Genomic DNA, 12154 nt, shown 5'->3' with positions numbered 1-12154 from the left:
TTTCGCTGCTGACTTACGCCTTACAATGACGTAGTGTAACATTACAACTGTCTGTGTCCCGATTCCTATAACCTTAACCATTCTGTGGATAGGATAGGAGAAATATCTGTAACACATCGCAAAAAGACATAACTCTCGAGTGCGTCTCGTCTACCGTTCATGAAACGTGACACAAGAAATTCAGAATTTTCATGCACAAACGCAGTTATCTTATTGTTTAAATAATTCATGAGGTTCTACAGACAACAGTACTGAAAACACTGGGCGTTAACAGGGTGATGTAACAGCGTTTGTCATGATGAAAGGTTGATCACGATGTTCAGAAATTAATATTCGTTTGATATTTGACATCTACTCGTGACTTGTCCTCTTCCGTTCGCTCCACCTTATTGTAGACAACTGCTAACACTGGGTTGTATGTAGTCTTCGTTTGTTATACTGCTTTTGTGGGCTTAAATCATAGATCTTTTCAGTGCCACATTCCAGTTTGTCTTTATCAGAGGATGGTAAACATATGTACCAAACATTAAGGTGGCATACTGAGACGGAAGGGGAACGGCTGTTTTCCTGCTTGTGTAAATGAATGAATGTCAATGAATGTATAATTTGGGGAAACGAGAGACACGTGAATGGGTGAGTGTAGTTTTAGGCCGCTTTTAGACATATTCCAGCAATATCAAAGCAGGGGACACCAGAAATGGGCTTCATACTTTGTACCCAATGGGGAGTCGAACCCGGGTTTTCGGCGTGAGGAGCGAACTCTTTAACCACTGGACTACCCCACCTCCCCATAAGGGACATGTAACTTGATTGATGATAGGCCGGTCTTACCATCTTTAAGATAATATAGGGGGTAGAAGACAAGAGGGCTTAAAATTATATACGAATGAAAATATGTTGATACACAACCATTGGTGTCAAGATTAATGGTATTCAAAAATGAAACGAAGTTATTGGCAAGCTGCTATTCTGGACTTCCAATATCTAGCAATATGTACAAAGTTCGTATCTATCCTGTCTGAAGCGTCATAAAATGTTTACAAGCTCTCAAACAAATAATCTCAGTATGAGAAAAACAAGCACTGTCTGTCCTTACATGGTGCAGATGCCATACACTGTCAACATTCTTACTGGTGTTTGCACAGTTGTTTCAGTCATATGTCATTCCCTTGTAAGGAGCATTGCAATTTAACCAATCGAAAAGCTCTTCGATTACATCTCTGTCGACAGCTGTTGTCTCTCCCATGGCCAGAGAGGAGTCTCCTGGTCGAAGAGTGCTTGAAAACGCCAGTTTGTCATACGGTGTGCCAAGGTCCGTTTCTGAAAAGTATGTTCGTCTGTCGTGATATGTTGCTGTAACACTACCAAAGGAGGCTTATGCATGACATGTTGAAGGATCAAGATCTGTGGAAGAATGTAGGATTGTCGCACTGGTGAGGCCTGAATATATAAAAAAATATGGACAAAATCAGAGCACGTCGAGGCATTAAGCAACCCTCAGTAAGTGACTTTAACAAAGCTTTGAAAAGTCTCAAGCATCATCACGGCGTTTTGGGTCATTGTGGAGGAAATCCAGATGTGATGAAGACTTCAGATCTGGTATCCAAGGCTACGAGTTTGGTGCTTATAAACCCGGACTATCGTGAAGATGAGAATAACTTACATCACGTTACTGAACACAACGGTTAATGCGTTTGAATATAACTTATAACTTATAATATCTTAGAATTCTTGTGTCTGTCTCACATTTTGTGCCTGCCTGTATCAGCTTCTCAGAAAATGTATGCCTAGTTCATACTAAATCGTGGATTAATGATCAGGCCATACTAATCTGATAACATCGACTTCTAGATAAAACTGATCGTTTGAATGTCGATTAATGCCAAAACAGTGGTTCAAGACTTCGCTCATCACAAAGGGTTTCCATTTGTAGAATATTGCTGAAATAGATATTGCCTATGGCGTCAACTGAAAATGACAAACGGAACATAATTTGTTTGAGTGACGTTTCACGAGTTAGACGTACAATGTAGAACAACCTTTATGGATTAGCACTTCTGTATTTCCTGAATCCGACGGTTTGATACAGATTCTTGTACTGTTGTCGAACAACTTCACATCGAAACGTCGCATTCAAGAAATAAAGAAGCTTTTAAATATACAATGTGTTATGTAAAATTATGTGTAAAATTGTTTAAGGGTCTTGTTAGGACATACCAAGCCACAGGAGGGGCAGTATGAGCTAATTGTTACGTGAGCACCTTGTATCAACACTATTGCTAACCATCTTGTCAGCATGATCAATCAAAATTGTCCTCCAGAGAGGGTACGTAAGTCCCAAAACATTTGAAGTAAATTTAAGTTTTCCAGGTTTTCAATCGTAAAATAAGTGTTCTTTTACTGTATGGCTAGTTTTGTCCAAATTGCTAACGGCTGAAGGGATGATGTAAATCCAGCTAGGGTCCATGCAGGGAGCAAATGTACTGATATACCTTCAGTTGTTGGCAAACCTATACCTCATTTTTATTTTGCATTGTCCTCTATAGATGCATCTTGTAGGTCTAATCACTAGTTTTACATTCTACTCTGTGATATTCTAGTTAGTTTTACTGTCCTTCGTTGACAGGTGTTTACAATGTATGTGCTATTAATTCATTTGTATTTTTATAATTAATCGTTCTCGTCACGATATGGCTGCAATATTGCCGACGTGACGTTAAATAGTAACTCACTTACTCATGATCAATCGAGGGCATATTTTGTTATGTATTCATTATAGTAGTGGCTATGACATTAGGAATCGTATGGTCAGGCTCGCTGACTCGCATGCTGTTGATCATTGGATTGTCTGGTCCAGCCTGGATTAGTTATAGACCGCCGCCATATAGATGGAATATTGCTGAATATGGCGTAAAATGTTTCAGTCATATTACGGGAACACATTTGACGTTGATGAAGAAAGTATATTGTAAAACCTGCCATCTAAGTACAGTAAAATTAGCAGATAAAGTTAATACTAGTAGCACAGTTTCGACAAAATGTAACATGAAAACAGACTGCAGATAATCGCCAATAACTGAAGGTAAATCACCATACCAGCGACAATGGCGACTTATAATACTCTTGCGACCTGCATGGACTCTTGACATCCCCACTTCACCCACTTGCGATTGTGCTTAGATTTAGCCAGACATTAAAATGACAAACATACTTGGATTAAAAAAAATATGGTAGATCGAATGTGTTGGGACCCCTGGTATTCTCTAAGGAAGACAATAACTTTACAATACTTTAACCCCCGTTGTAAGATACAGCCAGTCACAATCTCAGTTTCTCTTTTAAACCACAATCCTAAAAGGCAGTTATCTACAAAACATATGAATCAAACGTCTGTCAGTTCTATTCCTTATTAAAATCCGATAATAATACGATAACCAACATTATTAAGAAAAAGATCCTTAACGCTTTTAACACTAAAGTGTGTATTTTTGTGTGCTAAATATCAATCCGTCCAGGTACTGTAGCCAAAACGATATCATCGCGTATAGCTAAAATGGAAAGAATTATCATTAAAACGCCCGCACGTTGTGAGGCCACTGTAACTTGATAATGCCAAAATACTTGACGACGGGCCATTATCAATCCCGCTGTTAGGTGACGTCATAAGTGGCTCAGTTGTTGAAGTTCAATCACCTACGGCTCGTTTGAACAAGGGTTCATTTTTTACCATATATCTGGCTCACATTCGTCACATATACCTGTGCCATTATGCACTTTCCTGCCTGTGCCAACCATAACAACTGCACCATAAATGACAACATACAACAATGAAAGTATCGACTTGAAGTCTAACGTTGTTCATCACTGAAAACAATGGCGGCTGGCAGTATGGGCAAAGGTCAAGGTCGAATGTCGTCACTCTCAATAGTGACGTCATCTGTTGTTCTATGACGTGCAATCCATGTGAGGTATAAGAAGTGGTGTCCTCGATTTTAAGAAGTTTTAGCATCGGCATCAGCCATTTAGTTACCAGTGTTACCAATGACTCGGCAACCAACGACTCGGCAACCAACAGAAGACGATGTCGTATTGGGGTCAGTATTGAGTTTTTTCAGCGCAAAAGTGGATCCAGGGAGATTAATTTTTAATAGCTTGAAGGTAGGAAAGAGAACCAGAAAATATCATGAACTGTTTATGCTGAATATTACTATGCCTTGAAGTTGTCACGTAACTTTTGATTCAGCTGTAAAATTTGTCGTTAGGTAATCTTGATAATATGCTTCTGGATTCATCGACAATGGCACAAACAAACGCGCCATTAACCATGGACCCATCTGTAAATATGTAAGTGGTATATGTGTCTCGTAATTGGTTAGTACTCTTGTTGGTAGATTACGAGGTTAGCTTTTGTCTTTTTAAGTTTAGTGAGTCAGTGAGTGATTGATTGAGTTAATATTTAGCATCACATCGGCAATATTGCAGCCATATCGTGACGAGAACAATTTAATATACATCGATATTAAAATCAGTAAATCGAGAACGTAAGGACCAGATTATCCCAGATATGAACATAAAACTAGCATGTGAAACTAAATCAGTGCAATATTAAAGAGGACAATACAATATAACACGTGGATATAGATCACCAACAACTGAAGGCAGATCACTATACTAGGGACTTCTTAGTTTAGGTTATGTCATGGCAACCCCTGGGAGAACCAGCTTCCACGGTGGAGAGGACAAAAACCGAGTTTAAACTGTAATTTGGAGATTGATATTGGCATGAGATAAAGCAGGTTTTATTCGTATCCTAACTGGTGTAATAAGACATGACCTTTTATTATACAGGTATTGTCACATGCAGGGTTAGCTACATTGGAATAAACGTTTTAGAGATATTGAACAGATTTGCATTCTACGTTGTTGTGGTGATGGTTCATCAGCTTCTACGTACACGCTATTGATGGGAGATGTTCTGAAAGCTCCAAGGTAAAACCTGAGACGTTGATGGTGAATGCTATCTAATAATTTCAAATGACTTGTGCAGGCTCCACTATAGGTAATGGAGCCATAATCCAGTTTAGAGCGTATAAGTGCTCTGTGCAGTTGGAGGAGGGTTTTCTGATCCCCTCCCCTTTTCCTATTAGAGATAATTTTTAGAAAATCAAGGACCTTCAGGCATTTGTTCGTCAAATATTCAAGTGGCTTCGAAAGGTCAATTGCTGCCAAGTTGTGTCATAAGCGTTTCCATGATATAATAACATAGACACTGCATGTTGATAGTCTATTATGGTATTTGTTTACACGTTAATCTATGCAAAATAATGATCGGTGGAACTTTTTAATGAAAACCACTATGCATATTAGCAAGTAGATTGTTGGTTTCCAAGTACCAAACTAATCAGTTATTTATGATGCGTTCCATGTTTTTGCAAACGAATTTGTGCTGAAGTCTAACGGTTAGCTTTTCCATCTTATCCATCTCCGCGAGCCAGTGGATACGACGTCTGCCTGGAGGCTGGAAGGCCGTTGGTTTGATGTAGTGATGTGAATGTTTACGCCGCATTCAGCAATATCACGGCGGGAGATACCAAACTGGCTTCACATATTGTACCCACGTGGGAAATCGAATCCGGGCCTCGACGTGACGAGTAAGCGCATTAACCGCTAGGCTACCCAACCGCGCCCGTTGGTTTGATCCGTACGCATCAGGATTATAGCAAATGATTAAAAGTGGCCCACCTTCAGCTTGTTACCCAATCTGGCTGTAGGAAATCAGGGCATTATTGTACTGTCTCTTCGTTTCAGTATTTCTGTGGCACGGTATCTCAGAGGACTAGTGCATATAATACCACCATCTATTCCAGGCAAGTCATGTTTAAGCAGAAGTGCGTGCTTGTTGCTATATTAAGAGCGGTGATATTGAACGTGGCATTTAACCTCTTTTCACCCACATCTTATTGATGTCCTTACACGTCACTTCAATACAATATATTGCGAAGTATAACAGTAATACCGTGTACGTATGTCTGAGTCGCAGTCTAACGTTTTGCTAAATACCTCTGTTTCCAGTCAATATATAAAAAGATGATTGATTCGCTGTCATGTGTCAGATTGCTTGAAATATTCCTCGCTATCGCTTTTTACTGTTGGTAAGATGCAGACGATCAGAAACTGGGTTTAAATAAACCGGTTTGGTGTATTTATTGTGAAAGAATGAAAGCACACCAAAGGGAAATGCACACTGTCAGTAAAGATACTAATATAAAAGCTGTCTCCCCAATATATCTTTGATATTTTCCACCCTTTTCTAACATTACTGAATGAACTTGCCATTTTGCAAATAGACTGATGTTAGAATTTTGACCGTAATACATGCTTGCGCCATGCGCTCAGCAGTAGAGGTCTAACTCAAGGTGTTTCGTAATGGTAAACTGACAGAAACCGTTTGTTTTAATGTTTGAGTATAGCACTGAGGTAATACGCCACAGCAGGTAAACATTTACACTGCAGGTATCTTGTCACGATAGGTGAGATGGCCTCTAAGCACATGTCATGAACGCACTGCTACCGTATCTGGAGCTACTGCAAAGTAGCTGCTTACTAACAGCAAGAGGCATTATATCAAATGACATTAAATGCAAATGTGAAAATCGACGAACATGACACCTCTCTTCATTTGCTTGCAGTGGGCAAACTCATACTCAGATCACATACCGTCTTATGATCACTGTCTAATAGACATTCATTTGATGTCGAAACTGTATTAAGGAAACTGGAAACATATATACGTCGTAACATTGGCTGGTGGGCAAACGTTGTTTACGCATCTTAAGGATTAAACTCAACGCTGTCTGAATTTTTCACACAATATCGTGGGCGATATCAATAATTAGATCAACGCTTTTCCCTTTGAAATGTCCTTTCAAACAACGTATGATAAATGATTCAACACAGGCGTACGTGTGTGCGTATGTGCGTGAGCGTGGCCTTGTGTGTGTGATATTCAAAATATGTGTATAGTATCTGCCGCACAAAATGTACATTAGTTACCCTGGTGTTAACGGTGTACCGCTTGGTTTGCGTAGAATCCACTCCCCTACCCTAGCACACACACACAGAAATCACCAACCCACCATTAGACCGAGATGCTATCAATCACACAATGCATTTAACGTTTTTCGCTAATTGAAGCTTACTGTCTTTTGAATGTGCAAAAGGGTGGTGGGTTTTTTAGTAACTTGTATGAACACCAAAAACAGATATACAAAGCCAGTCTTGGGCAACACAAACCACCCTGTAAAGCATAATTACAAACCATCTGATCTGACGTCCATGCTATCTTGTATGGGCATAAATTACCTGACAGATACAATGTTGAAACAGGTCAATTTCAACCTGGTAAATGAAGTTGTGTGTTCGGTTTGATATTTTGGGATTCATGGACAGTTTGGGATTCATGGACAGTTTGGGATTCATGGACATGGAGATGAAGAACTAAACAACTAGTGTGTCGCTAACATAAAACATGTCTTTCTTTCACATAGTTTTGAGATAATCTGTCATTGTTGATCACTAGGAACGCGGAGAACTCTTCCTTTGATTTTGCCTTTTCTTCCGAACCGTATAATAAGAGCCAGATACCATCCCTCAGGGCAATTTCGCTTTAGATTTTTATAAGATGGGAAACATCTCAGAGTCTCACCTTTGCCATAAAGGGAGGACGGAAGCGGTTCGCATTTTCACTGGAGTCTCATTGGCCCGTAGCCTTACAGGTGATATAGCTAGGTTCCCTAAAACTCTTGTGGCAGATGTTCATTAAATTACACTGGAGTCTCATTGGTTCGTGGTCTTACTGGTAGTATAGCTTAGTTTCATAGTTGAACAGAGATGAACACAATTTCCTAGATTAACTATTGTGCATGTTAAAGACATAGCTTCGTTTTCCTGTCATGAAGTCTCTTGCCCTTTAACTAGTTCATCTGGAATATGAACAGCAAGATAATCTAATCGGATCTGATGTGCCCGAAAGTGCTTCTTCTTTGTCAAGATTACCATCTGAAGAATGTGAAACTTCATTTCGAACATCATCTGCAATGTGCATGTGCAGGTCGATTTTAAGTCAACAAACTGTTTAAAAAATTCCGACAATTATGTTATAACTATTATAATTCATTGATCTGCAAATCTAAGTATGACTGCACATTTGCCAGCGCCACCGCCAATCCAAGACGGTTTTCTCAAACATCCCAGAAAATCGCTAAATCTTCACTGCTGAGCCCGAAGCGCTCTTTACAGCTTTGACCTATATTAAACAGCAAATCTATTAATTGTCATGCCTCCAGACAACTAAAAGAGTCTCCTCGAATTATCCAATAATCCTCGAAACTGTAGAATTTTACAATCATCTCTCCGCTAGCCTATGAGATGTCTTGGACTCAGAGAGTGTGATTAGAATCAGTTAACATGAAAGTAAGCCTACACTTCGTTATACCTGCTTGAGTTGACATGATGAGGTAAATTGGCGATGATGTCATGTTTAGCCATGTTTTATCACAAATTTCAACTATAACCAGATGGTGACATCCCTTTTAGAGTGCATCGCTTGTGATGGAAGGTTTATTGGTAAGCTTGACCGGGTGGACTTTTCAGCTAAAAGAGAATGACGTTTTGTGATCCGGCATCTGATGCTTTGCTACCTGTAAGATGGTCTGTATAGTGGATATTGAATATGTGTGTGGATAGCGTATGGTTTGCTTTAAGGTTTGGTTTGATGGATTTAGCAACGGAGATTATTTAAGTCACAACCTAGGAGACTGATTTACTGGAAAATGATAATGTAGGATTTGATTCCTATTATAACTGATGTAACTGTCCTCACTAATCACTATTTTTCATCATTGTTTACAATAACCAGTAGTACGGTGATGACGTACATGGTGCTCAAGTATTGGGTCCCCCTCATCATGTTGCTTTTGTTCCTGTTGGCCCTTGTTTTATATACAGTTAAATATAATATTGTTATGGGAAGATATGAGCAACAAATGTGGTGTTCAGGACTCCCTTACGTTATTCAAACATACTATTTCTGATGTCTGAAACAATGTCGGTGCGACGTTAGACTCGAATAATGCATTATGATAACTATGGGACCTAACCTGCATGACGTTTTCTAAAGACTCAGACGCCTGTGCAATCTGTGACTTTGATGTAGATGTCTTTGGCTGCACTTTTATATTTGGTGTGAAGTTCTTTTCCAAGCATTTCTTATTATCTCTTCATCACCATTTTGATATGACAGTTATATTCTGTCATGTTGGTCGAGATATATTCATCATGCTATCATACGCTCCTGGCTTTCTTTATTCATTTGTTTCTTTTGCCATGAATTAAGTTTCGACACAGCTCTTATAAAATATTAACATTCTTGACTATCTAGCTTGTGTTGGGTGTTCCCATGAAACGATCTTAATACCTCAACGCATTCTATTCTGACATTTCTAGGTGTACATATTATTAGCAAATGATGAAATGATTTCCACGGGGAGAACAAATGAGGTTATTTTTGCCATAACCCTGAGGAAGACTTGCAGACATAATCTGAATACCAATAGTTACGCTAGGCACGAATGGCGGTAATGAATGACATGAAGCAATGGGGGTGTAGCAATTATTCGTTCAAAGTCTGTATGGCGATTGATATTGTATTTATAATATCAACATGATTCCTGACATTTGAAAGAAACCGTTTTAATGGCGATGACTTGCGCATGTATGCAATGTATGCCCTCTTTCCTCATAGTATGTTATATATGGTACCGGATGTTATACTTAAAACAAATGTGTACACTTTATACCACCTTGTACATTGAATAATGGTTGGAAAAACTTGATGTAAGGACAAGGTGAGATTGCACTTGCTCTTCGTATTTCAGAAATACACTATACACTTTAAGGCTCATAACAACGTACCATGTGAAAAGATTGGATATGGCTTAATAAAATTCCTTTACGTTTGTTGTATAGTATACGCAATTCTGCTAAAGAGGATTACCTTCCCTTCAAAGCCATGTTTACTCAAAAATAAAAAAAAAGAATAATAAAGACATGAAACAATAAAATAAATAAATAAAAAGGTGGAACCATTATAATACAAGTAACATATACAATATCAATGAAAATACCAGACTGATAAGTATGTAAGAGTGTTTCAGAGATGAAAAGATGCATACAGGCACAAATAATTCGAAGTACCAATATTTCGACAGGTCACAGGTGTTGTAATGATCTGCAGTCTGATTGACCACATAACCATTACAGAAAGTGACATGACAGTATTTGTGGTGTACCTACCTGTAAATGCTATCTGTAGGACGTTGACAGGCACACAAAACACGACAACGAGTACGTCAGCAAGAGCCTTGTTGACGAGGAAATAGTTCGTTACAGATCTCATGCTTCGTCGCCGGCAGACGATACTTACTACTAAAGCATTGCCAAATATTGCAATACAAAACACAGCACTGTAGAGACAGAATAGAATATTTTTAAACTCCTGGGATCTTTCAAGATTGAGGTAAGCGTATTCCAAACTGTGGTTATAAAAGGGATATTCCCACGAAGAATTCTCGTCCCACTTGCTTTCTGACATTTTGACGCTCCACTCTATGCCGAAAGGTTCTGTTAAACACGATCCAGCCTGTTAGACTGCGCAAGGCTTGTACTGGAAGGTAGAGCTGTTGTGTTACTAATTTTCCTGGACGTGACATAGGTCTGTTGATGGGCAACGTATAACTTAACTAAACTTGTGGACATCTTCTGGGCATACTTAAGTCCATCGCAACACAAAAGAAGATAATGAATATCAGCAAGCAGTGGCGTTCGATAAATGTGCCGCGCGATTCACCATTGGCGTGGTTCTATCTGTGGGGCAAGCAGTGATTGTTCGTGAGAAACAGGTGAATGAAACCGATTAAACACTCCCCTATTTGAAAGGTCAAGAAATCATCAGAATTACAAAACTGTCTCAAATAGGCTTTGTTGTAGTATAATTGACAGGGAATTGTGAGAATGATAGAGATAGTATGAATCTCATTCAAATGGTATCACACTGTACAAAATTGGCGTCCACAGTCTTTTGACGAGAAACCTCTGACAAAGAACAGGGCGTGTTTGCATAAATGCATGTGTGCACTCTGTGGGCATCAGGACTTTATTGTAATTGAGATATATGGGGATTTCTAAATAAATGCATAGTTAAATCTCCGGTAACCACGATGTCCGGGCGTATTCTATTGGGATTTAAATGATTTCAGAACATTACTATGCACATCCAATCCCATGAACCGAAAAAAGGCTACCTCGGACGAATTCCTGTGTATGAAAATTTTATGTCAAGACGTAGTGGATTTCATATAGCATATTCCCAACAACTTACGTTCATTTAATTAATTAACATAAAAGTGAATATCGACAGAATATTATGGAATCTTATGTCTCCCAATAAACATGTTATTCGACGAATGAAAATGTTTACTTGTCAGTCAACACAAAGTTCAGTGAACTATCAGTCTCTGTCATCCTAAACAGATTGGATGTTAAAGGTAAAATAGTTGAAAACTATATGCAAGGACAAATGAAAGTAAATGGTGGCGCTGGTCTAAAGAGTATGTATGTTCACGTAGTTTATTACAATCTAAGTGTTTGCTGCCGAACCCCACATGGAAGTACTCTTGAACAAAACAGCATGCTCTGAACAGTCAATTCTGAGCCAGGCAAAAAGAGTTAAAGTTCACAGACAACCCACTGCCTATAATTCTGAAAGAAACCCTCTGGCTATAATGTTAAAAGAATGACATCTAACAATACATGTATCTCGGTGGCTGAAGTGATGGTGTAAATCCAGCTTGGGTCCATGCAGGTGGCAAAAGTAATGGAGGTCCCCAGGGGCCATAGTATGGTGATCTACCTTCAGTTGTTGGCAGTAAATAGCCCATTTTTGTTTTGTATTGTCCAAAAATATTTTTTTACTTTTAAAGATATATGCTGGCTAGTTTTAAATCAGTATGTGGTCATCAAGTACTTCTACTCTCCTTCATTGACAAGATATTATATATAGTCTGTATATATTCATGTTTTTAGTATTTCGATATGG

The 12154-nt window shown here is 38.8% G+C and overlaps 1 protein-coding gene across 1 annotated transcript in view; it reads right to left on the bottom strand.

The window, feature by feature from the left end:
• LOC137284705 (neuropeptide SIFamide receptor-like) overlaps positions 1-10651 on the bottom strand; it is an 84364-nt gene extending 73713 nt beyond the window's left edge. The window contains exon 1 of the mRNA XM_067816622.1: positions 10354-10651. Within this exon, the coding sequence (XP_067672723.1) occupies positions 10354-10651 (298 nt within the window). The remainder of the gene's footprint in view (positions 1-10353) is intronic.
• Between the last annotated feature and the right edge of the window lie 1503 nt (positions 10652-12154).

Source organism: Haliotis asinina, chromosome 5 (genome assembly GCF_037392515.1).
Source record: "Haliotis asinina isolate JCU_RB_2024 chromosome 5, JCU_Hal_asi_v2, whole genome shotgun sequence".
NCBI classification, from domain to species: domain Eukaryota; kingdom Metazoa; phylum Mollusca; class Gastropoda; order Lepetellida; family Haliotidae; genus Haliotis; species Haliotis asinina.
The sequence above is the reverse complement of the archived record's forward strand: the minus strand, read 5'-3'. Positions and strand labels throughout refer to the sequence as shown.